Source organism: Neodiprion fabricii, chromosome 2 (genome assembly GCF_021155785.1).
Source record: "Neodiprion fabricii isolate iyNeoFabr1 chromosome 2, iyNeoFabr1.1, whole genome shotgun sequence".
Classification (NCBI taxonomy): Eukaryota; Metazoa; Arthropoda; class Insecta; order Hymenoptera; family Diprionidae; genus Neodiprion; species Neodiprion fabricii.
Window position 1 is genome coordinate 32985558 of NC_060240.1, and position 26107 is coordinate 33011664.

General features: G+C 38.4%; 4 protein-coding genes across 9 annotated transcripts; 2 read left to right on the forward strand and 2 right to left on the reverse strand.

Moving 5' to 3' along the window:
* Positions 1–82: 82 nt before the first annotated feature.
* LOC124175444 (solute carrier family 17 member 9) lies at positions 83–2975 on the forward strand. The gene is made up of 8 exons (XM_046555711.1): positions 83–323; positions 404–750; positions 822–995; positions 1393–1525; positions 1696–1792; positions 1875–2040; positions 2208–2366; positions 2454–2975. The coding sequence occupies exons 1-8, from the start codon at positions 232–234 to the stop codon at positions 2591–2593; spliced, it is 1308 nt and encodes a 435-aa protein (XP_046411667.1). The 5' UTR covers positions 83–231; the 3' UTR covers positions 2594–2975.
* On the reverse strand, positions 564–6369 carry LOC124175439 (elongator complex protein 3). 3 transcript variants are annotated; one of them, XM_046555699.1, is made up of 10 exons: positions 6076–6358; positions 5729–5970; positions 5445–5648; positions 5104–5357; positions 3971–4160; positions 3667–3884; positions 3281–3541; positions 3003–3184; positions 2721–2866; positions 564–1559 (listed from the first exon to the last, which is right to left on the reverse strand). In XM_046555699.1, the coding sequence occupies exons 1-9, from the start codon at positions 6092–6094 to the stop codon at positions 2760–2762; spliced, it is 1677 nt and encodes a 558-aa protein (XP_046411655.1). In that variant the 5' UTR covers positions 6095–6358; the 3' UTR covers positions 564–1559; positions 2721–2759. The 3 variants fall into 3 exon arrangements, with proteins under 3 accessions (XP_046411655.1, XP_046411656.1, XP_046411654.1); XM_046555700.1 differs by lacking the exon at positions 2721–2866 and having other exon boundaries at positions 6076–6369; XM_046555698.1 differs by lacking the exon at positions 564–1559 and having other exon boundaries at positions 2605–2866; positions 6076–6354.
* Positions 6370–7434: 1065 nt separating this feature from the next.
* Positions 7435–26032, reverse strand: LOC124175435 (SUN domain-containing ossification factor). Of its 4 annotated transcripts, XM_046555684.1 has the most exons (7): positions 25543–26032; positions 24941–25154; positions 23947–24071; positions 14355–14965; positions 12190–13682; positions 11741–12100; positions 7435–11601 (listed from the first exon to the last, which is right to left on the reverse strand). In XM_046555684.1, the coding sequence occupies exons 1-7, from the start codon at positions 25599–25601 to the stop codon at positions 10240–10242; spliced, it is 4224 nt and encodes a 1407-aa protein (XP_046411640.1). In that variant the 5' UTR covers positions 25602–26032; the 3' UTR covers positions 7435–10239. The 4 variants fall into 4 exon arrangements, with proteins under 4 accessions (XP_046411640.1, XP_046411642.1, XP_046411643.1 ...); XM_046555686.1 differs by lacking the exons at positions 24941–25154; positions 25543–26032 and adding an exon at positions 15146–15630 and having other exon boundaries at positions 23947–24049; XM_046555687.1 differs by lacking the exons at positions 23947–24071; positions 24941–25154; positions 25543–26032 and adding exons at positions 15146–15541; positions 19666–20360.
* On the forward strand, positions 15704–17908 carry LOC124175449. Its single transcript, XM_046555716.1, has 3 exons — positions 15704–16512; positions 16660–16830; positions 17294–17908. The coding sequence occupies exons 1-3, from the start codon at positions 16423–16425 to the stop codon at positions 17495–17497; spliced, it is 465 nt and encodes a 154-aa protein (XP_046411672.1). The 5' UTR covers positions 15704–16422; the 3' UTR covers positions 17498–17908.
* Positions 26033–26107: the final 75 nt, after the last annotated feature.

Genomic DNA, 26107 nt, shown 5'->3' on the forward strand with positions numbered 1-26107 from the left:
TCCTAAGCCTGCGCATTATAAAACAACTTCATGGGGGGGATCTCGGGAGGCGGCGCACGCGCGTAATTTTAAGATACATCAAAATGAGACGCCACGCGTTTAGTGGAGGTGTTACCACGAAATAAAATATATCTTATCAAATATGCGGAAACGGACGCTATTCAGACAACCGATAATATCTTCCGATTGTACGCTAACTTTACGAATACGTGTTAAAACCTGCAAGCCTTCATGGATAAAACAAACATTCAAGAATCAAAGTCAGTCACTGCAATGAATAACCAGCTGTTAACGGAGTGCAAAGCGCACCTGTTTTGGTCCAGGTAATTTCACTGTTATTCATACTAAAGCAAAATGTTTTTGAATTAATTATATTTAATGTTGACCGATTTTGACGCTTCAGAAAACAGCAACGAAAATGGTTCTTCACTTTGTTGTACGGAACATGTTTAGTGTACGCGACTAGAACGTCTGTGCCACTGCTGATACCTGCTATAAGCAAGGAAAAACATTGGACAAAAACAGATTCTGGGACAATATTATCAAGTTTTTTTTGGGGCTACACCTTAACACAAGTTGCAAGTGGATTCATCAGTGACCGAATTGGTGGCCAAAAAGTGATATTCTTTGCCGCGGTTGGTTGGTCACTTACTACACTCTTCATGCCATCAATCATTAACACTTTTTCCAATAATGAGGTATCAGTCAAATTCATCGCTGCAGTTCGCATGTTGAACGGCGCCTTTCAAGGTGATGGCGCATTCACAATCATTATTTAAATATCGAAATACCAATTCAGTTCTAATGTTTATTTTTCACAGGAATGCATTTCCCTAGTATGATAAGTTTGACCAGTCAGCGTTTACATGAACCAGACAGAGCCTCATTTTTTAGCCTTTTGACATCAGGATCGGCTTTAGGTACTCTTCTTACTGGATCTCTGGGTTCCTATTTGTTGGAAACTTACAATTGGACAAAGGTTTTTCAAGTTTTAGGTAATTAAAGACTCGCGTGGTATATTTTTAACCTGTAACAATTGAATCTGTACGTAGCTGACAGTTTGATTAAACTGACTAATAATTTTTCTTCATGGTATTAAATACATCCAATGTATTGCCAAGAGACTGTTTTGAGCTAAAAATTAAGGAATTATTGCTTTATATTTCATCCACCAACATGTTTGTTGTTTAGACAACTGTGGATCTTATTGCTGCAATTGGCATGAACACTTTCGAAAATGATGTTGGTTTTGCTGTAAATGATTTGAAATGTTCCAGTTACAGTTATAAGCAATGTAACGTTAATACATATTTTACTTCTCACATTAATATGTATTGTGCACCAAACGGTTTTGGCTTGAAAATACTAATGACAATTTTGATATGAAAACAGGTGGTTTGGGTTTGATGTGGACGGCAGTATTAAGCTACTATTCCCTCTCACTTATGAAAAATGCTGCTTCTAACAAATCATCGAATGTTACTCCCCTGCCCTGGTTGCAGCTACTTTCTAAACCTCCATTCTGGTAATCATGGTACATCGATCTTTTTGTGCTCACTCTAAAACAATCAATTGTATCGTATTTTTAACAAATGTAAATTATTATTGTCAGCAGAAATTATTCTCAAAAAGCTCAACACCGATGCCATATTATTATAAATGACACTATTGTAATTTACACTCTTTCATTCTTAGGTCTTGTGTACTTGGTCACGCATGCCAAAACAATTGTTTCTTTGTCCTACTCTCGTGGATGCCCACATATTTTCACGATACATTTCCTGAGGTTAAGGTATGAGTTGCGAGAGCAACTGGAATATTTGTTTCTCACCGATAATTGACAGTAATATAATTGTACCTAATTTATATTCTAGGGATGGGTTGTGAACATGGTTCCGTGGTTGTCTTTGCTGCCTTGCACGTTTCTAGCAAAGATGGTGTCTGAGAACCTGGTTAAATCAGGCTACTCTGTTACAGTGACAAGGAAAATCGTTGAAACAATTTGTTTAGTCACACAATCCATCAATCTACTTATATTAGGTACATACAACAAAATTAGTGTATGCTAATTTTGTACTGTTTCAATCGATTGTACTATTTCAATCGATTAACAATCTATATACTCCCACTGCAAAAATGTGAAATATAACTGAGCATTCTTTGTACACCAGACGTTACTCTACAATGACGCAAAATCTTGTTCACAGCTTCCGTGACCAATTATCAAGCTGCAATATTATGTCTGACATTAATTATCGGCAGTACAGGCTTTCATAATAATGCTATTGCTGTGAATCCTTCCGACCTGGCACCAAAACATTCTGGTAGTGTTTTTGGATTGATGAATACTGTTGGTGCAATACCTGGTTAGTTATTCATTAAATGAATCAAATAAATTCCTATCCTAGCTAAACTTCATAAAACTATTCCTCATAAAATTCGTAACGTTACAGGATTTCTCGGAGTTTACGTGGCTGGTCATTTACTGGAAATTACCCACAACTGGTCAATTGTATTTGTGATAACTTCAATAGTCAATGTTCTAGGATGTATTGTGTACTTATTATTTGGATCAGGAAATGCCATAATATAATAAATCAAATCTCATCTTCCAATTAATTTATCACAATTAAAAAGTGCAGCAGAATCGATGTGTGTTGTCAACAACATGAACAGTGCTTAAGTTTATGCGGAAAACCAAAGTAATTCTTAGTTCGTACCTAAATTCGCAAAACAACTGGAGCGACGATGCATGATCTTTAGTCCATCTTTATCAGATTATGTCTGAGATCTACCATCATTTTAGACATGTATGGCCCATCCAATTCGTATCCCATTTTTCTATAATAATTACGAGTTCCGACACCTGAGATATAAATTAAAACCCATTAATGTAAGATTTGCTCAATGTTGTCTTGTGTTGTATATTTTTTAAAGGGAAAATGTATCCCAATAAATTATGGCCTGTCAGTTAATACTCCATGAAAATATTTTGATCTTACCTGATATGACTGCGATCTTATGAGATTGATGCTCCTCTAAAGCGATACGTTCAGCCTCTTCCATCAAAAGCATACCAAATCCTTGATGCTGGAATTTTGTTGGATCTCTTGCATTGACTGGTACTACGCTTCCATAAACGTGTAATTCTCGGACTATTGAACATTTCCCCTTTAACTCAGGCCTGAAGATCAGAACACATGAAATGAAAAATAGTCTGATATTTACTGATGACTGATATGGCATGACTTGAAAAATGCGTAATGAATGGATATGTCACCTGAAAGTTTCATTGGAGCATTTTCTGAGCCTTAGCAATCCGACCAAAATGTCTTGAGTAGGATCTTCGTAAGATAGAAAAGTTTCCCAGCCATTGTTGGCAACGTAATCGCGGCGAACAAGCTCAACTTCGTAAGGACGAACCTTACGGTGTATTTCTTGAATTCCCACTTCTCTAGTCCTCACGTCTCTACAATCCGTACCTAGATCTTTCATTCTAGCCAGGGCCAACTCTCTAAGATTACCATGCTCTACGCCAGAGCTGAAAAGAGTCGAGAAAGATTTTCAATTGCCTAACTGTTCAGGATTTTTTGGTAACACAAGCTTCTTTCTCGATTTTTCCAGGAATTCGGACTAATAAAAAAAACATGTGAATTATCAAAGTACCTGACAAGGGGCATGGGAATATCTCGCTGCACTCTATACACCCGAGTCCACGGAGGTACCAGAGACAGAATTCGTGCAATAAGGTCAATCAGTGTACTAGGAGGATAGCTCTTGTATCTTCCTGTCTTCCACAACTCGTAAAGCCCTGTACCACGAATCACAAGGGTGGGATAAATCTTGAGGCCATCTGCACGAAATGCTGGGTTTTCAAAAAATTCCTGTATGACAGAAGGTGTGATTTAGGGAGATGTTAATTTAATTGGACTTTATTTAGATGTTTTTTTCGACATATTAGTGAATGTACCATAAACTGTTCAACATCTCTTTCTATATCAACATTTGGTAAATCAGGCATCATGTGTGCAACAACTTTGAAACCTGCGTCTTTTGAAAGCTGAAAGCTTTCGCAAACTGCACGCACAGTGTGTCCTCTGTTGGTGTCTCGTGCAATATCTTCGTAAACAGATTGAACGCCAATCTCAAGACGAGTACAACTGTTGAAGATGAATAAAAAATTCATAATAATGAAAATTATAAACAATTTTGATTGATTTCTTGTAAGGTAACAAACTTTGTACATACTAGAGTGTATCAAAAAAACCGACTATTTTTTTTTTTTTTGGAGAACATTGAAAAATCTTCCGAGTGTCCCTCAAAAATGACCTCGGTAAAATATGAGCTCTTAATATTGATATTTAGAGGTGGCGATTCTCAATTTTCTATTTCCCATTTAAATAACATGGGAAAATTTTTTTTAAAAATTTAGAATTTTATTGCTCGAAAACGAATCAGTGTGAAGATATAAACAAAACATATTCTTGTAGGAAATTTGACACTCTACAAAAAAGATCTGAATAAAGATTTGCATAAGGTAAGTCGTTTCGGAGTTATCAGGCCTCAAACATCGAACCGTTTGAAAGAATGATGTTATTAATTTATAAATGCTACAAAACTGACTCATATCACTTAAATACACAATATTATTGATTTTAAAATTAAAACTATAGACTTCCAATGAAATGTTAATTAGCAAATTTCATTAATCAACGATATGAGTCAGTTTTGTAGCATTTATAAATTAATAACATCATTATTTCAAACGGTTCGATGTTTGAGGCCTGATAACTCCGAAACGACTTACCTTACGCAAATCTTTATTCAGATCTTTTTTGTAGAGCGTAAAATTTCCTACAAGAATATGTTTTGTTTATATCTTCACACTGATTCGTTTTCGAGCAATAAAATTCTAAATTTTTAAAAAAAATTTTCCCATGTTATTTAAACGGGAAATAGAAAATTGAGAATCGCCACCTCTAAATATCAATATTAAGAGCTCATATTTTACCGAGGTCATTTTTGAGGGACACTCGGAAGATTTTTCAATGTTCTCCAAAAAAAAAAAAATAGTCGGTTTTTTTGATACACTCTAGTACATACCCATATTTAAGCATATCAGAAAGGTGTCTTTTGAGACAGTAGTCAGGGCGTGTTTCTATGGTAATTCCAATACACTTTGTCCTACTTCGCTCGGAGTATTTCACAGCTTCATCCACATTGGCACTTACGTGACCTGACAGAGCATCATGCAAATTCCTTATGAAATAATCTCTATAATCTTCTGGCAAGGACATGAACGTCCCTCCCATCACAATGAATTCCACCTTGTCAACGCTGTGGCCCAATTGCTTCAACTATCAAAGGATTTTTACGGTATCATTATTGATATTTCCATTGATACTGATGAAAAACAAAATAGGAAACACCCTACATAGACTCACTTGTTCCACACGATGCCTGGTTTGCAAGAATGGATTATATCGAGCTCGTATTGCTCTCATTGATGTTGGCTCATAGCCAGTATATGATTGTGTAGAATATTCAAAATCAGAATCTGGACCACCGGGACAATACACGCAGATGTTACCAGTCATGTTGATGTGAGGGCATCTATGTGGTTTACACATAACAGCGACAACTGCAATCTAAATAAATACCCAATTAGTACAATGACCACAACTGGTTTGAATCACAACATGCAAATGACAGCAGAAGTAGCACTCACACCACTTGCTGTTCTAATTGGCTTGGCCTTAAGCTTTGGCAACAGAATTTTCTTAGCGTCCAGAGGTACAGCTGCAATTATATCAACTAGCCTGGGTGACGATGAGAGACCATATTTTGAAGAGATTCTAGTTTTCAATTTATTCAGATCAACGTCCCGGCGTTCTTCATGAGCTGTCAAAAGGCCTTGTATTATTTCGCCAATTGTCATCATCATTCGTTCTTCTTTCGTCTCTGTGTAGACTGAAAAAATACGTGACGAATAGGTTAAGCGTTTTCTTTCTCACGCAATACGACAAATCAAAGGTTAAGTCACATAGTGCGGTTTGGAATAGTATAGTTATTTACCTTTACGCTTCTTAACCATGATTCTTTCGAGCTTTAAGCCTTTGTTTCAACAAAGGGGTTTATTTAAAGTATTTCAAAACAATTTTCGAGCCCGAGGAGAATTTTGAGGTTCGAACATGTGTCACGTACGACCCACTAGCATACAGTTCTATTCTAGACCTTCGTATTATGACGTATGTAACATTGCCTGCACGTGCGCAGAAGTCGTTGCGGCTCTGAACATGCACAGTTAGATTGCAATGACAGATTTTGAATCTTCGGCAGAGATACAGGTAGACATCCGTGGACTAATGATCAACGAAAGATTATTCAAACATGATAAGCAGGAGTTAGAATTTCTTGGTAGTATTGAAAAATTTTTATCATCGTTTAAACAACTCATTATCATTGGTTTAAGTTAATTTTACACCTAGAGCTTTACCTTTCTAACGCAGAGCCAGCCTTCGTGGATGTTTTCTTCATTGAAAAAATGCTCATTTGATCGAAACGTACGATTATTGATTGACTGTTATGATACGATAATTACTTGATTTCTTCAGCTTGAGGAATTCATGCTAATTAGCAATGTAATTACTCACCAGTTACATCTCACATATTGCTATTTGAGATAAACTAAAACAGATATATCGCAGTTTTTATACAGGTACAGTGTTTTTAGGATATACAAGGCCCCTTTTTATATTCCCTTATACAATCCAAACTGGCAACAGCACCCAGAAGTACACACCTGCGAACAATTTACTGTACGTAGAAATGTATTTACCCTTTTTATAGTATAACATGCAAAATAACTTACGACACATAAAATATACACGAAATACAATAATAGAACTTACTGCTGCACAGATAATATTATCATAATCAAAAATGCAAATTTTTCATAATCCTCTAGTGGACTGTATTCATCATAAACCTCTCAATTCCCTGTGCATACTTCATTATGTCTCTCGACGGAATAACAGTGAATCAGTTGATCTCGTTGTCATGAAATATTTTGTTAAAAAAATACATCAACCTATAATAATGGACCTGCTACAGTTATTTTGCCAAGGAAATTGTACGAACTGAGAACCATAATGCAATATCATATTATTCTACCGGTCGTACTGATCAAGCATACTAAAATTTCTTATTGATAAAAATATTTATGTATCTGATACACAATCGACTGAAACTTGAGTACAAAGTACAACCAATGCGTTAATGTAGGCCTTCGTTTTTAAAGTTTTTAATGAGCAGAATTTAACAGACCCTTTTATAGATGGGAATTTGCTTCCAGATTTTCAACATTTGTACCACTGAATGGTACTGGCAAAGTTACATTTTATTTAACAATAGAAAAAAAAACACCAATGCAAATTGAGTATATTTTGATGTTATATTTTTTGAATTACCTCTTTGATCAAGTGTTTCCTCGTGCAAATTGAATTCATGTATCATGTGCTATAATGACCAAGCAAATCATATTCGTCACATTCTTCCACTTACATCTTGTGTACTATTATTCCACAATTTTTCCAAAAAATAGAAACTACGTCACCCGATCTGCATCAATTAAATGGGGAATCATTGATCACAGCCTTGTATTGAATTTTTGCCTTTTCATTTCACGTGCTCATTTGAAAAGTTTTCACGTACCGTGTATCGTTAACATGAAACGAACAGATCGTATTACGTACATGTATGTAAGGTACCGGTAAAACAGTGTAATCAATTTTTCTATTTTGAATACTTCCACACTGATTTTTGGCAATTTATTTCTCTATCTTTACACAGGCGCATATTCTCCAACTTAAAATGTATGTACTAGACAATGTTATCAGGAGTCTTGTAAGAATGTTCTTTTCAACACAAATGAAAGCAGTCGATCATTATAAAAGGTAAAGTAAAAACAGAATGAACTAAACTTTGCTGTGCCGTTCACTGAAAATTCACATAAATTCAATTTCATTTGTATACATTTTATATCTTGGAGTGTTCGCTTCAAATTTATAACTTGCCGCAATTAATAATAATCTAAGATTGACAGTAAATATAAACGTATATACCAACGTAGTGTGATGCAATATCATACAATAAAACATGGGTTTCTATAATTCTGTGTATTCGTGTATGATGTATATGTTATGTGTCTGATATAATGTAGTAGTACATCAAATTAAAAGGAATAAATATAATATTAATAATGTTATCTAATGATGAAAATGTTTTGGAATTGCGTGACAATTTAACAGCGCATTATTTACATAATTTATATTTCTCTAACTATTTACTAATTGAACGTTAATAATTTTCCCCTAAGACTAGTTCATTACTACACGTGATACTTGTCTGTTGGTTGAAGATGGTAAGGAGGTAAACAAATATGAATCATCTATTCCGTCAGTATTGTCAATGCACTGCTAATATCAATGTTTCTTAGCTGTAACTTCAGAAAATTGAGCGCCTCATTAATATATTAAAAACTGAATGATAGGTAGAGCCAGGTCCACTTAATAAATCCTTTATTGGAAGTTAATGGGGATTTAGAATGACGCATTCTATTAAACTGACCAAACCTCATTTTTAAATACACAACTAATATCTCTGAAATTCTACCCCAATTTCCTATAATAAATACGAGTGACCAAGTTGTACACTATTGAAACCATATAATTCAATTCATTATTATGTATGTGTGTACAAATAATAAATACATCTGACTTGGTCAGAAACGTTGCTCAATCATAATCGTCTTTAAATGCAACAATTAAGTACTAGGAGGTGTATGATTAGAGATTATGGGGGTTGATTGCCCCTGCAACCATGTAGAAGAATAGGGATTGATTTCAAGCCCTGAGAGCCGCAATATCCCGCACAGTAACTATAAGCTCACCGTGTTGTTTATATTTCTATGTAACACTAGTATGGTTTACGCGTTTTTTTTTACCTGCGTTTTGTACATAAAGTAATCGTTTCTGCGACAGTACAAAAGAAAGAACATCGGAGTACAAAGAAGTGCACTTTTACGTCGTAATACCGAAAAGTGCTATTTTTTTGTACTTCGCTGTAAAAAAAAGTGTGATCCACACTTTTGTTAAGTAAAGCATCGTAAATACCACAGCGGGAAAGTCTTCTTTCACCATGCGTATTTGCAATATTCATCTTTGTCATGCGTATGTGTTCACTTATGATTCATATTGCAAATTTATGCTCAGCGTAGAAAGACCTATTTTGCCACCTTATATAGCATAATATATTATGCTCAAGGTCAATCTTCTAAAAAACCAAGTAGCAAAGTTTTCGAAACCTTATAGAATAACGACAAACGACTATACCAATCAACATCCTAATATGACTCCTTTCAATTACCAACTATGTTGCTTTGGGGAACCAACCTCGTTAAATTGTCAATTTCTACTTTGTACAATTTACCAAAGTAATTTTCGTTCTGTTTCTTCGAATCTCTCCTTGTGCACTTAATAGAGCTTACAATATCACAGCGTGCATTATTTTACTACAATATAAGGACATATATTTGTAAATTACCAGCAATAAATATTTTAACATTGTCTCCTTTGATTTTCGTCAACTAGTCAAGACTTTGATCTCTTTATAGGTACTAGAGGTATGTATTATATATGCAAGAGTGTACCAGTGCATGTAGTTATACACAACAATCATGTAGTTTATACGATAACGGAAAGAATGATACACTCCAGCAGGAGAAAATAAACTTCTTGGTTAAGTTTTAATTACGACTAAAAGATAACGAAGTGGATAAACAATTTGAACGTTTAATCAACAACGTTGAATTTTCAATTGGTGAAATTCGTAATATCTTCTTATGATCAAATCGATCATTTGTCTTTTCTTTAAGCTTTTAAAGCCTCACACAAAAAGTATAACGATAATAATCAATTGTATAACCTACCTACCTAAATGACCTATGTATGTACTTCAATCAACGTCTAATAAAGCTATTCACAGCTAATTTTCGAAAGTAATCCTCAATTGGCCACAGACTCATATTCAAGTTTCACTGGCAGTTTAGTTAGAAGGTGAAACTAATAAACAGTCTAAGTTAGCCACATCAAACAGTTACTTCAAAATTTTTCTTCTTTTCGATTGCTACATGAGACTAGCATAGCCTCATAGTACGTCTTGCGACGCGATTCAGTTTAATCAGAAAAGTTTTTTTACCATTTTCTTAATGCCGTATGTTTTTTTCTCCTTTATTGAACCAGAACTGGCCGTCCTGCATATGCTTCCCAAGTCATCGCTGTCTTCGTATTTTCCATTGTTCACCGAGAACCCATTCATCCTTTCATCCCCATCTTGGACCGTCGCCGATAGTATCGACGATTCTCTATCCTCTTGACTAGATCTGCTGCCGGAATTCTTTGAGTACCATTCCCAATTATCTGATTTAAGTTGCGATGTGGGTTCCATTAACAAGTTTTTTTTATTAGACAACCTTTTGCTTCTCGACTCTAGTGCAGTCTTCATGAAGGCAGGTGCAGGAATTCGCCGATTCTTTAGAATACCTTCAGGCTTTCCTGGTAGTAGTATCTTTTGCTCAGGATCCTTTTGGCTGTTGCTTTTTCGCTTGATGATTTCAAACCGAGACCTGGATTCTATAATATCTTCGATTCCGTGGTTGTGCGGATCATGAACACGCTGAGCGCTTCTCGGCGTTTCCGTGGATGTAACAGAAACCGTGCAACCGGTAGCTAAAGATCCGGAAGTCTTTTCAGGCTGTGTTTGTTCGCTGAACCAACCCAAACTGGTTTCTGGCGCAGAATCCGGCCGCTGCTGAACATCATCAGTCTCAAAATTCTCTTTTCCGGGTAATTTCGTCGTATCTGAAGATGAAGCGCGTCTCGAAGGAAGATTGGTACCACCAGGTATAGTGTTGAGGTTTTCCTTGCGGATGGGTTTGATCATTGGAAAATTTGATACGGTTACAACTGAACCTTTGCTGATAGAGTCCCGTTTTCTTTTCCGCCTTTTTTCCTTCCTCCTGACGTCGTTTGACACAGCAGAATCTTCGATCATAAGCTCATGATACGTGCCGGATACGTGGGATGCGATCTCGCTTGGACGTCTTTTTTTCGTTTTCCTTGTTGTCACGCACTCATTAGTTCCTCCGACACTTTTTCGCCTTCTTACCTGGGATTCAGTAGATGTCTCAACGTCCTCATCGAGGTCTCCATTCCTCCGGCAATATGATAACACCATAAGAACAATAACAATTTCGACACAGATCAGGACTAAGTGTTGGCCTATCATAGAGAATTTACTCCGCCAGCTGTCCCTATCACTCAGAAGCGTGTTAAGAGATCTAGTCAAAGTTGAAACTTGTTCCTTCAAGTCCGTTATCTCTCCTTGTTTTTTGGTTTCTCGCTCCTCGGCACGGTGTGACTCTTCGCTCATCGCTGCAATTGCACGTTCCAATGTGCGCTGCATCTCCTCTACTTGTTTCTTATACCTTTTACTAAGTTCCTCGAGGTATTGACCACTAAGCGACATGTTCCGCTCCAGGGTCTGAAAACCATTGTTCACCAAAATCAAATGTTTGAACAAAATTTTCTATACAAATATGCCAGGATTAGTGAAGAATCAGGAAAAACGACTTTTTGTCTTGAAAACATGTTGAATGAAATTCTCATAAACAAGAACTAACCTTTATCCTGTTAGACAACCTTAAAAAGACTGATTCCTTTTGTTGCGGTGTTGGAATAGGTTGAGATAGTGTTGCACTTGGAGCTGCCGGGTTGTTTTGAAGAGCAACTGAGTCAGCGTCGAGGTCCTTTAGGTCCGATAATAGCGTATCCAGACTGAGTTGATCTTGTGGAGATATTTTCATTTCATGATCGCGCTCAGCCTCAGTTTCTGTTTCAGTTTCTGAAAGTATTGCTTCGCCAGATTCTGTGTCTCCCGAAATATCGCCAGACTCAGTGTTCGTTTCTGGTACTGAAGTTGCAGCTGTTATGTGAGGGGCTGTCGCAAATGCTGTTCCTTGAATCCCAGGATCCTCGGAAATCTGAAAAGATACAATTATAATGAATCAACCTCCAGACATCAACATATCAAATTGCCAATGTCTTCATAAATTCATTTTCAATATCGCACCTTATCAGCAGTAGTAGCTTGATGATTAGGGTCTATAGAAGCAGTCATGGGAGGTTCAAAAATTACAGATTCTTCAATGGCTTTTTGGCTGGGTTCAAGTAAGAGAGAAGAGGCTGGTTCCTTCTTTAATCCATCATCCTTAGTAATAGTTTTAGTTGGCCTAATAAGTGAACCGAGGTTTTCTGTTGTAGGTGCAACGTCATTTGGCACTGATGTAGAGAATTCAATACCAGGACCCTGCTGTTCAGATGTAGCAGCTGTTTTGCAGGCTGGAGAACTAGTATCCGACACACAGAAGCTGGATTGCGGACTTACTGAAGAAGACGAACTTTCACAGTTTGGGAGCATTCCTTGTGGTGGCACAATTAAAGCATCTTCAAGAGCCGCAGCACCCTCAGAATTGTTGCCAGTTACATAGTAGCTGGTGTTCACGATAACTCTGCTCTCTCTGTCCGCAAGAACATTGCATAGAGCAACTGGATATTGAAGAGGAAACAAGGAGGTAACGAATCTAGCTGCTGGTTCATTTTTCGTCGACTTCAAATCATCAGATTCTTTTACTTCCTTGATTCGGATGCCATGCAAATGGCAGATGTCACTCTGATGGAGAGTTTTGTTAATAAAATTAATGTGCAGCAATAAATCAAGATACTGATCATTGCAGCTGACTAGTTGGAAGACTTTAGCGAACATTGTTTCTGTGCAATTGGAACAAAGGACGGTGTATCGTGGCGTCATGCATGCTGCAACAAGCGAATTTTGAAGTATGGTGTTTTCAATGCTAGCTCGAATCTGGGTATTATTGTTCACTGTATTTCCTGATTTGACAAGGACTTCGGCAGCCTTCTTCACAATGCTTAAGACCGCATCCCGCGCACTGCCAAATAAATTTCGTGGAGAATCTCCAGTGTCGATGTCCAGCATCTCCTCTTCTTCCTCAGTTTCGTCATCCTCAGCCCCGAGGGACTCTTGTATTTGGTTCTCAGTTTCTAGGACTTCAAACTCACTAGTACCATAGGCTCGAAAGAGGGAAACAGGGCAGAAGTGTTCCGAGCCATAATGGGAGTGGAGCTCGACTTTAATGAACTTCCCAAAGAGTCGAGGATGAAGAGCAAAACTTTGAATGTCACGTTCATCTTTTGCTGCAAATTGACCAACCACGCTCCAGTCTCTGGTCGGAAAACGGTCTCCAACAAACACCGAAAAATCTCGGGGTGAAGAACTGAACAGTTCAAAGTTAGCCAGCTCAATTTTCTCTGCCTGTATAGCTTCACAGAGCTCAACTACAAACCATACACGAGATGTGCAGGTGTTGAGCATGTATTCATCCCTCGATGAACTCAAAACGCTGCTTGCACTGCCTGCCTCTGGATTAACTGCTACGATTTTTGCTCCACAATCCGGCGACGCGTAGTTTTTGGATCTGACTTTAGTGCTTCCTATTCCTCGTCCTCCAGGACCTCCAGGATTTTGGGAAGATGCGTTAGGGTGCGCTGGAAAATAAATATTTATACACTCAATCGTCAAATTGAGCAAACGATGCATACGGGAATCAAATATTTATGTAGTTCAAGGCTAGGATCAGATGTGGGTATGTAGGTTACATTTGTTCAAACAAATTTTGTTTGCTAACAAGTACCATATTGTCAACTCTGACTAATGCTACCATAGTACCGTGCTTGGGACATTTTCGTGTAATCATTACACTTTCTTCTCGTTTATTTAATACACCAGTTCAAAACCAATGATTGAAATGATTATTATTGTCCTAGGTATTACTCCATATTTACTGTAAAATATTCAATGAATTCACTTTACGGTGATCTTCCTTCGAAAAATAACAAATTTCAGAGTAGGAACCCTTTAAAAGCACAGGTAAATCTAATTTCATGAAAGTACTTTGTTCAGAAATCAATTTTCCCAGACCATAGCATTTGAGTCGGCAACTTAATCCACCAAAATAGTACTTCACTTTATCGTGTCGAAATCAAATCCAATTTCTGAATGAGACCTTGAAGGTAGAAATTATGAAAGCTGGTCCCATCTGTTCAAATACTCAAAACTATGCCACGGTAGGTTGAAATTAAAAAAAAACCTCAGAATCGCGATTGTTGAACTCAAATACTCGATCGAAAAACTGGGTATATGAATCATATAAAATTTACTTTTTTTCTTCTCGGCTTCCTCGAGTCTCTTCTGTGCCCATTCGCTGAACGATGGTATATCTTCGTGAGGATCCGTCCCCGTTGCGGTAACCAAAACATCGAGCATAACACTTGCGTCCTCTGCAGAGCCTTCAGTCAGTCTCACCCTGGCCTCATTTTCCGGAAGCTCCGAAGTGTTCTCAATTCTGTCTTCTGTACCTAGTAATTCTTCAGCAGATACTATCACCTCTTCTTCCCCGCCTTTGCCGTTGCTTTGATCCGCCCTTACGATCACCACTTCGAGAGTGTCGTTCTCATCGGAGACAGTCTGTTGACCCGTAAGTTTGTTTTCGTGTTCTACCGGTTGCTCTTCTCGATCCGTGGTCAGGTTCTGCGATGTCTCCAAGCTTTTATCTGCTTTCAAATTCGTCGATGTCAGAAGTTCCGACGGTGATGATAGCTCCGTTGGTTCCGGTACTCTCGCAGAGTTGCTCAGCGCGAGGCTCAGGTTGCTGACAAGTGATTTATTTCCCAATTTATCCAACGATATCCTTGGTTCGGTTAAACTCTGAAGTTCGGCGGCTGCGGTATCCACCAATGTGAGGACCACCGCCTGGTCAGCTTCGGGAATGCTACAAATAAAAATGCACATCCGATTTGAACATATTGTCTGAAGAAAACCTCGTAAGCACAGTAATTTTCATCTCCATTCGATTTCTGCTTATCGGCCAAGTGTTCATGGCAAGGCTGCAAAAAAAGAGGGCGTCGTATGATCTACAGGTTAACGACATATGCACCTCGGGGATTCTCACCGATTGTTCAGTCTGGCAGGAAAACACCACAGTACGACAACGACTCCGAGGTAAAGTACCGCCGCATGTAGTAATTGTCCTGTAGAATCCTCGGCCCACCTCATAGGACACGGGGAAGAACTCTTTTTAGCCATAGCTCCGCAGCGCGCCAATTATTAAATTTATTTGCTTATTTTATTTTAATCATTTTATCGTTCTTTCAAATATCATTCTCATTTTGTTGACATTCATCTGCCGCTGACGGGGCTATCTAGCCACGTAGGCAACTCGCGGTTGATCCACTACGATGCTGTATATTTTCGCACAAACTTCAAATTACTTCCACTACGATTTATTAAACATTTATTGTTCATGTTATGAGATTTAAATCGACAATTTAGACAAACGCTTTTTTATCTGTACAGAAAAACTCGACACTAACAGGTATGAATTTCATTTCCGCCTTTAAAAAATATTCATTAGTAAACTAACCAGCGGGAGAACATCTGTGAAAAAAAAAAAATTAGTAGAAAAAAATAAATTCACGTGATGAATCCTCCATGGAATCCCATCATTTTATATCGCATTAGCAATAGAAGTGATGGTGTAGCTGGTGCATTGTACAACCTACAGGCGATCGGATTTTTCCTGCGAATTGGAAAGTAGAACAGAGAACAGAAATCGATTGGTTTCTTTAAAAGCTGCCATACCGTATTAGGTCTATGGTATATTAGTCGCTCACTAATTGAGCCTCATCAACGGCAATTAAACGAAGCGATAAGAAAATCCCACGTTCTATTACCACCAATTCTGCATCTCAACTCGCGGGGAGATATATGAAACTCGGAGAGAAATTCAGATTGAAGGCTGGCTTACACGGTGACATTGTCGAGAATTGAAATTGCTTCTTACTACAACTACGTGAATATACGCATATATTGCCCGAGTGGCGATGAAGATTAACGTAGGTGCGTTTATAAGCGGTGGTTCTCATCTTACACGCGAATGGGGTAAAATCACTTCTCGCAACTGACAATGAGCTTGCGATCTCCACGAACAGCATAGCAGTGTAAAACGCAGGATAGACAAGTGTCGAGAAGACTTGGAACTGTCTAGTTGAGAACAGGCGTTAGGAGAAGATCCTGATGAATATAATGCATTGCGTCATCTCATTCCCCATAAAGCACAGTGGGGATTTATTGGAACGGTCAAAAGCACAGACCGAATTCAGTGCAGAACCAGTAACGGCGAAAGATCTTCCAAACAAGAAAGTACAAGGACTGTGGAAATAAAGAAATATGCCGGACAAAAGTGTCAGATCCAATGTGAGGTCACGGATAAAAAATTTCGCTAGCGAGGCGCCGTATTTCTGCAAAGTAATCGAACTCGTAAGTGGAATACATACAACGAATTATTTGTCACGGTACTTATAAATTGAACATTAACGTATACGAACGAATCGAGGAAATGGAACATAAGTACTAAATCGCACAATTGGTGAAAGCACAATCATCCCGAAACTTTTTACTTTACAGATCCTCTGCGTCATAGCGGTAGGATTGATAGTGGATCCATTCAACAATCTCCAAATGAAGCCGGACGTGAACCACGCTGGACTCATTCATGTTTCGATGTGCGGTTACATTTTGATAAACGCAATCATCATTCTGTGCTATCTGCTCGGCGAACGTCAGCCAAAGAGGATGGTGAGCCTGCTCTCGTTGACTTCCCGAGTCACCGCTCGTCGAAGTTTCGCGTTGAATATTCAATTTCTTGATTTTGTCGAACTGTGTTAGATTTCCCTACAGTGACAATTTTTCTATAGTTTTGATATCATGAAGAATCCTGTTCGCTGTGGCCTTTCGGTGTACCTCAAAGTTGTAATAGACTAATGTCTTTTCCCACATTTTTGAAAACACATAATCTGGAACGAAATATTTCCTGCTGCCGTGTGTGTAAAAGAAAAATGTCGTGCTTTCACAGAACTCAAAATATGTTAAAATCCAAATTCGAATCATATCGATTAGGACAAGTTAGAACAACCCGATATACATGTATTCAGGTACAGAAAAATATGAGAATTCAATAGATTTGGTGTTCTTTTCACCAGTAGCAATCTTTCTATCGCAATGAAATAATATAATTGCATGTTATCTCGTATTGTTACAGTCGATTATATTTGCCGTGGTGGGCGCGATTCTCTGCTGCGCTTCCGGCGTCGTGCTCATCTACGACTGGAGTAAATTGCAGCAGGACATGATATACAAATACTGGGATCAATACTCTGATCAGGTGGTCGCCAGCGGGGTCTTCGCGTTACTGGCATCGGTCGTGTTTCTGATCGAGGCGTTCGTAACGAGAAAAAATGAGTAAGGTATGAAAAGCGAATAAAAACAAGTTTGGCGAACTGCTTCGACCGGGAACCTAAATACGCGCTGTAACGGATTAACCGAGCGATCATTGCGTAACACCTGGAACACGGGAAACATACGTACCTACTGCACACGTTACACGCATCACGAGAACAACGGTTTCCTTTCCAGTTAAAGAGTCTCTATTTACCTATTGCGTAAGGCTTGATTCGAAAAAAATAAGGTCGCAGCGTCATACACGCATACTTTATTTCCCAACAATAACAATAATTGCGACAAAGGAATGTATGTATAATGTGCATTTTACAAGTCATGTAAATTTTAACCGCCCCAGTTTACCATACTAATATACGTATAATATGATACTCAGTGTACTCAATTTCAATTTCTAATAAACTGACTACCCCGCAAACCCAATTGTATTATTACATATATATGAAGCAGAGAAGAAAGATCTTAAATCTACATAAGCTCACAGATCCTATCTGCGATCTGTATGCACACATTGTATTATCTACAGTGTAACGTGTACTGGTTATCTGAGCTTATTGTTAGAGAATACCCTTTTTACACGTCGCGAAGTCAGATATGTGTAATTTAAGTAGTATGAGCGTCACAATAGTCAGACGTTTGAACCTCGTTTCGAATACAGAAATCATTGCGCACGGATTATTTCCGCAACGCAATACCGGCAATTTAGTATACCGATACCTACATAAAACAATGTAAACGATACCGAATAATGCATACATGGACACGGTTGAAGTAAACAATTTGACAACGGTGATAAAAAATTTGTCGGTGAATTTTTTTTCTTTCTTTCTCAAGAGGGTGCCCAGGTCGATTACGACGTTGTCGTTTATATCTCGAATTATTCACGGCCAGGTATCTCAAAAGCAAAAAAGGGCATAAATACTACATGCAGTTCTGACCAAAATCACTCTGACACATTATTGCGTCAGATAAATTGTACGAACAATGTGACTGTTGTACCTTTTTTTTGCGTTCGAGATACGTGGACTTGGATAATGCGAGATACATAGGACAACATCGAGCTCGACTAGGAGACCTCGTTAAACGTACTCGAATTTTTCATCCCTGAGTTTTCCTCGCAAGTATAGTATATTCACGTTAAATCGATCCTGTCAGACGAACGTCAACTCCGCGCTGTTTAACCGTTGACATCGCACTGTGGGACAACCTAATATTAGAACCCCCGACACTTTAAGTCGACTCCTACCTTGCGTCGCTAACAGCCGTTGGTGCGAACCGAACCGTTACTTGGTTAAAGAATTTAAAAACATTTTTAAAGTCGAAAAAGATCGTTCTCTCTCGATCGGTATTGTTGGACCACTACATTTCCCTTCTTCCACTTTTTTCCTTCTCTCTCGTCTCATGTGCAACGAATAAATTTGTACAATCAATACATGTACGGAACTGTGTCAGCCTCTTACTACCTTAAAATGGGCAACTTTAAGGAAGCATGTGGCAAGTTTTTTTTTTCTTTTCAAATCTCGTCAATATTGTACTTATATTATAGCGTTTTCGATCAAGCGAGATGAGATTTATTTGCAGAATTCGCATTTGAAAGTTAGACACGATTTATAAACGTAAAAGTTTGGATTTTGTCAAATTTTCCGACAACTTGTTTGAAGAAACATTATGCTCCAAGATTCTTATCATACTTCAGCTTTCAACATATTTCGACTACATTTTGCTATTGCATGAAGATCAATCGCTCTACTTCTCATTATTTTATACGAAAAAGAAGTGCACAAAAAATCGATATCTTAAAGCAAATAACTTTATTCCGTATTGAAATACGAGAAGCCGAATACTTTTGCAGTTGCAGTATTTTACCTGGCCACAAAGGTATTTAAAAGACAGGTTCCGCTGACGTAATACATGGGTATTGTTCAAACAAAATTTTCCTAGTTATCGAAAAACAGTTGTAGTTTGGAGTATGGACTATGAATGCTACTAGGATACAAGTAAGGCAAATGCAATTGTTTAAATTCTATTTAAACGAACGGTAAATGTACCTTCCGAAAAGAATAATTATACTATCACAAACGGAAAATGCAGATGAAGAATTACATTACTGAACAAACAAATGTCGAATTTACTTAATGCCTTACAACAATTGTGTAGAAAGAAAAATCTTCAAACCGTTATATTCACATTCACCACACGGCAATCAACACTGGATACCTAAATATCTCTCGTCCATTTATTTATTTCTTATGTTTATTTTCAATTTCTGAACGAAGAAAACCGGTCGAAATGCAACTCGAAGGAGCTACGATTTCCAACTCCTGAAGAAATATTTAAATTTACGAGACACATATCAATTCTCACATAGCTCCAATATTCACACCACATTTGACACACTCCGTGGCCGTATAGATGTATGATTATAGTAACAATACTCTGTCCAACCGACGTGAAACAATAAATTTCGCAGCGTACTGTGGACGTGAGAAAAAGTAAATTTATATTTATAGCCGTAAACCACCACGTGGCGTGACTTGAGAATCGTTGCACAAAATCAGTCACGAGTATTACACCGACGAACAGTTTGTACGAATGACGTTTATGTACAACGTATCCTAACACACGTCGCAAGTACTTGAATACATCGTGCATACAAGTGTAATATTACAACTCGCGACAATAACGACGCACTTAAAAAATGAGTTATTCTCTGAACCAAGTTGTCGTCGACGGCAAGTATTCTTCGTCAACAAGTTGTCTCGCATTTAGCGGAGTATTGAATGGTAACATTAGGCCGAGAAGGTTGTGGGTATATTGCGGTATAATAATGACAATGATAAAGCAAGCACGTAGACATAAGTATGTATACACACACACACATATATATACATATACATACATCTATATAAAGGTGCAAGTAAAACGAGACGAGGAAAGAGCGTTTAAATGTTATACGCGAAAAACCGTGAGAAGAATCCCCGACAGGGCGTCGCGGCGCGTATCGACGCCCGGCGCGGCGTCGACGAGTTGCAACTATCAGAGCTTCGATTCTGGCGTCGTTGCCTCCCACCCGTATCTGGCGCCACTCCTCTCCTTCGCTCATGCTCCTGCACACACACACACACTCTCTCTCCCTCTCCTCTCTCTCCTTGGTTCTAAAAGGCGCGGAAGCGTCTCTCCAAACGGACAGGTGCACGTGTCAATTAAAAGACTGCACAGCCTGCATTATGCTGCGTTTTAAAGTACCATTTTCAAGCGTTGCTAGGGTACAATAATGTCTATCTCGCCCGAGTAAAAAGGCATGAACGACGTTTGCCGATGTTGCAGAAACCACTCGTTACCCGGAACGACATGACGTCGCTGCGTCGCTCAATGCCAACCACGTGCAGTTTCATTGAACAGGCCACGACCCTCTGTTTTATTTGGTGACTCACTGGTATCGACTGGAGTTGAAAGGTGACTGTAATGCAAGAGATTCGAATGGTACCCGCAATGATACCGGCGTGTAACACTTGGAATTAGAAACAAAAATAAAGCAACGAGGAAGAATGAATGCGCGACAAACGTCAATTTAGAATTATGCAGCTTGTACAGAGATTTCTCTAAGTACTAGAATAGCCGGTTTCACGTGAAGCAATAATTCAATCACGAGGAGAGAAACGATCAACCTGCGAACTAGACGCGAACAACTGGTTCCACGATTTATCCGCTGTTGCAGAGGCAATTATATTAGAAATATAAGTTTAACGAGGATACTTTCTCGAATAAATTTTATTCAAAAATTATTATACTATCTGTGACGCGGGTGCTTATAGGGCATGAAAGCCGCAAACATAAATAGGACACAATATGTGCATATCACATGTGCGTGTGTGTGTGTATGTGAAAATGCGAACAGGGATATAGAAAATAGAGTTTAGATCTCCCTGACATACCCAGATATATGATAATACCAGATTGCTGATTTTTCCCCGGTTACTAACTTGTACAGTAACGATTTCATTCGGAAAAATATGCTGAATAAATTGTCGACAATAGTAAAATAAATTCCAAGAGAAGAACAATATAAAATCGGTGTAACGTGTAACATTAATTTTTGTATACACGTAACGAAAGTTGTAACAATTAGCAATTTGCAAATTGATCTTGTCCTACGCTACCCTTTTAGTACTCCCAAATTTTATTCTCTGCGTACAAAACGTTTCGGTACGTTAAACAATTCATTGTTCTGTTCCGCGTTAAGAGAAAAAATGTCGTTTGCCTTCGCGTCGAGAACGTAAAGTTCGTGTGACTGAGTGGTTACAACGTGCCTAGGTACTTTTTGAGGAAGAATGTAGCAAACAAGGGGATCAAAACAAGGTCGACCGATAACTTTCTCGGCTGATACGGGCGGGCAATTCAGCATATCTAATACCGTAGAACGAGCGTGAATATTCTCGGTGATAAACTACGAGCGAAGTTTCGGTCGAGGAGCGAACCGGGAGATAAGACAAGAGAGACCATTGTTTTGTATATCGCATGAAGGAATATGGAACAGGGCGGAAGGAAGCGGCGGCGTTTGATAGTCAAATTACACGAACACCTTATACGTAGCATTACACGAACACCTTATACGTAGCAGGCGTAATACAATCGTATTATAGTGAGCAATACAGGGACAATTATAGATAGCGCAAATATCCGCTGCTGATAAGACACAGCCGATATAAATGTGAGCACACGCGTTCATCAGGCATGGTGGGCGTATGATTTTTGCGTGCCGAGATGATGACTACAACATTTACGTATACATTTCTATGTTCGAAAACTAATCACACACAATCCCTGACAATGAGACTTACTTTACTTCAATTTGCGCTTGGTCTGGTATTGACCGAGAGTGCAGAGCATGCGGAAAAGGGATCGCTGAACATTCCAGAGTGAAGCCCTGCGGTCTAGGTCACGGTTAAAACCGCGAGACACGCAACACGATTGAAGGTGATATAATTAGGAAAGGGCGTTTCCGGTGTATGCTGCATTGGTTTTTGAATTCCCAAGATTCTTAGACGATTTCTCATGCTGTTATATGCTTACTGGTTAAGATTTTCATCACTACTCTGCAGCCGAAATAAATTATCGAAATAACGAAGATGTAGGAAATAAGAAGCTATTCTTTTCTATCTTCACGCGTCCATTTTTTCGTTCACATTTCTTTGAGAAACGGGAGTTGTGATTCATGAGAAACGTAAGGCAGACTGAAATAACTCGGGCACGTGCGGTATAATCCAATTGTCGGATAAAACGAGCGATATAAACAAAAAGCGAGAAAGTCAGCATCGCGTGGTTGAAATCCCAATTAATTTATTTACCTAAGTTAATGAATACGAGAAAAATTCTGTCAGCATATTTCGAATATCACACTCCCGACAGAATTCGGTTATTTAACTTCGTCTTTTTCTTTTCCTCTCGCTTTCGCGTCAACTGTTTATTATTCATTTGTATACATAAATATATGCGTACCATGCGGTATTACGCAGATATTATCGACGTGCGATATTCGTCACAACCGGGAGTGTAGAGATCATTGACGTGGAGATAAAGTATCGGCGAATGAAAAACACGCGAGAAAAACGAAAGCAAACAGAAAAAACACGGCGCTATGTATCTGCGGTTACAGCATCTTGGGCAAGCTGCCAGAATAAGCAGCGTCGAACGAACGACCATCTTATCTGCCTATCGTTGCAGATATCCACGCGTCTCTGCTCTGTGTACAGCATATTTAATTGCGACGTATGTAGCGATAGGAAATCCTATACGGTAACGAGCGCCGAGGGCTCTGATACATATAATGCACACCTTTCCGGAACGTGACACCGGGCGAATTTCTCGTTAAGGAACAAGGCTGGATCGAGGCTAATCCGGATCTGGTGTGATCTGAAATAGGCGTATTAGGTATTAGGTATCCTAGGGAATGTACACTTGTGCATTCGTGTGGTGCGTGAGGCCGCGACGTCTGACCGAAACTGTGCAACTTGAACCATGAACAGCTAAACTAGACCTCAGTTTCACTCTTTATATTGGGTATGTAAATCGTATACGCATACCTAATATCTAAAGCGAAGCCTTGCCCTTGGCGTCACTGGTGTGAAACAGATATGGAATGGGGAAGCTAGCGCAAAGATAATTGTTCGTTTACGAGTAGGCTAATATTTGGTTGAGAGCTTACTTTTCGGCTCTTAAAATATGGCTCTGCTTCTCATAAGTCTGCCGAAAATAGTCATCTAAAAAAATGTTGTAGAAAAGTATTTTTGACTAGAAATTTCTGTACGTGAAAAACTGGCTAAAAATACGGGTTCCGGCCACGTTTTTCAATAGTTTTACTCTAAACATCTAAGTTGAAGGTAGGTACATGAACCCAAGCCTTTGAAATTGAAAATTTCAGGAAACAGTCAAGGACCTTACAAGAATAAAACATACCCTTGAGATAGATTTGGTTGCTGAGACAAAACATCGCCGAATAGTTCTAGCTCGGGAAGCTCCTTTGCTGTTTTTTCACCATTTATTGTTGGGTTAGGGTGAGGCACTGCATCTGCCGTTTCTCTCTGTAAATAATGGCAAGAAATTTTTACCAAAAATGATCGTAAATTGATGAAACATTGAAAACTTAATTAGAAGATATTCAAAGTTCTGTGTATTTTTACTGTATGTTGATACTACTGCGAATAATTTGGCAACTGTGAGACTTTTTTAAACATTGTAGAGGTAGAAATTCTTAGGAAATCTGCCAAGCACAACAATATTCTTAAACGATAAGTGACAAAAATATTTTTCCAAACTTTTTATATGTACTATATGAATTGCATTTCAGGCGCCACCATATAATTATATTTAGCCACATTTACGTGTCAGCTGACATTGACACAGATTAGAATGACGCATGTCCAATTGCTTGGTGGGGTCATGCATCCAGTTCAATCGTACAAATAGGCTGGGCATTCCAACCATATATCTTCGGGAGTTAAACAGCTTATCTCAGTCTTATTGACGTGTAAATCAGCTTGATTGGTAAGAAAGTGGAGCAAAGAATGAATAACAATCTGCAATAGCTGTATTTCCAAAATAACAAATCTGCTAAAAGTTACCTTTTGCGTCTATTGAAAATACAGAACTCGGTTTACAAGTATCTTTACTTAAAAATCTTTTAGCGCCATATCACGATTAGTCATCAAATTCACAAAGGCTGATGCTTGGTGATAAACGTATATGCGAATAGTGCTGTTCAAGTCATTAAGCAGTTGGTAAGGTCGTAAGTTTAATTAATCAAGGTTTTATGTGTGCTACACAAACAGAGTTAGAATACTATTTGGCATAAAGCAAGAGCAAGTATTGCAACATTTTACAATGTTGTCAGAAATTCGATTATTTACTATTTCATTTACTATACTTATTTTCATTATAAATTAAACCATACCACAATATTTTTCACATCATTGATGTTTGTTTGTGTTTCCTTCTGAGCTCCATTTCGACTTGGGAATGTAACATGTGAGTCATGATCATTCTCTCCGCCACTGTCGTTAATTGTTATATTAGCCGAAGCTCCGGAACCTCCCTTATTGCGACTGCCATAGGTATCCTTTGCTCCTTTTGTCCCTTCGGAAGCAACGATTATGAACAAAAGTGCGCTGAAACAATAGAAACTAGTTGGAAGGAAAAGTAAAATGTTGTTTACAGAGAAAAATTGTTCGGATCACGGAAGCAGGGTTATGATTTCACGAGCACAATATCAGCAGTTACGCAGTATTGCTTAACGACATTTCCTCATGGAGATAATCTACCTACTAGTCAAAGTATCGGTAAAGTGGTGATAGTGGTCGATGCAGATTCTAGATCATAGGGAAAAAAACAAGAAACAAGCACGGCTCAAATTTAGCTGAAGTCTAAGGTATGTAATTTATTCGTGATGAGAAATATTCGATTTCTGCAATAGGGTGAATGTTTCATAAAACTGACCTTATCGCTATTGAAGAATGTCAACATGGGGTTAAGGAATACAGGTGTAATTATATTTACCTGGATACCATGGACGTGAGAAGCAGAATAGAATAAATACACGAAAGCGTTGGCTTCATTTTAAGTCAGTTGTCATGACACCGATGTCCGTCTTTTTTTGTTTTTTTTTTTAAATTCACTGTTCGCGCACGACGAGTTTTGAAATCACAGCCAATGTATCTACAACCATTTTCGGAAACCTGACGTGTACTAAAAAACTTCCGGTGGTATGGAATCAAATCACCACAAATAAATGAATTACATATATTTTATTCCACTTTTTCTTTGTCACCGAAGCAGTGGCTTTGCCGTGAGAGACCTGCTCCGACCTTACTGTCCCAATTTGAATAAATGTTTTTCATCACGGCTCTGTGACGACCGAAATTTATACATTTTTTAAGTATTAATTTTCACCAGATCAAATCAGCTGACGCAATGCGCGCACGCTTACTGCGTTTTCCAACCACCTTCAGGGAAGTACACGAAGTAATACTCTGAAATGACTCTGAATCGCTGCTGCGCCCATGACTAAAAAGGCACAAGATCGGAAGCCGACATGACGTGGAGTTCTGGACATTTTGCGCAG

Coding starts and splice junctions, on each gene's coding strand:
- LOC124175444 (XM_046555711.1), top strand. CDS start 232: ATGGATAAAACAAACATTCAAGAATCAAAGTCAGTCACTGCAATGAAT. Junction 324..403: donor GCGCACCTGTTTTGGTCCAG/GTAATTTCACTG, acceptor TTGACGCTTCAG/AAAACAGCAACGAAAATGGT. Junction 751..821: donor GTTGAACGGCGCCTTTCAAG/GTGATGGCGCAT, acceptor TATTTTTCACAG/GAATGCATTTCCCTAGTATG.
- LOC124175439 (XM_046555699.1), bottom strand. Junction 5,649..5,728: donor CAATTAGAACAGCAAGTGGT/GTGAGTGCTACT, acceptor GTATTTATTTAG/ATTGCAGTTGTCGCTGTTAT. Junction 3,542..3,666: donor ATTCCCATGCCCCTTGTCAG/GTACTTTGATAA, acceptor GACTCTTTTCAG/CTCTGGCGTAGAGCATGGTA.
- LOC124175449 (XM_046555716.1), top strand. CDS start 16,423: ATGCCGGACAAAAGTGTCAGATCCAATGTGAGGTCACGGATAAAAAAT. Junction 16,513..16,659: donor TCTGCAAAGTAATCGAACTC/GTAAGTGGAATA, acceptor TTTACTTTACAG/ATCCTCTGCGTCATAGCGGT. Junction 16,831..17,293: donor AACGTCAGCCAAAGAGGATG/GTGAGCCTGCTC, acceptor GTATTGTTACAG/TCGATTATATTTGCCGTGGT.
- LOC124175435 (XM_046555684.1), bottom strand. CDS start 25,601: ATGAAGCCAACGCTTTCGTGTATTTATTCTATTCTGCTTCTCACGTCC. Junction 24,072..24,940: donor ATGATGTGAAAAATATTGTG/GTATGGTTTAAT, acceptor CATTATTTACAG/AGAGAAACGGCAGATGCAGT. Junction 13,683..14,354: donor GGAAGCCGAGAAGAAAAAAA/GTAAATTTTATA, acceptor TTTATTTTCCAG/CGCACCCTAACGCATCTTCC.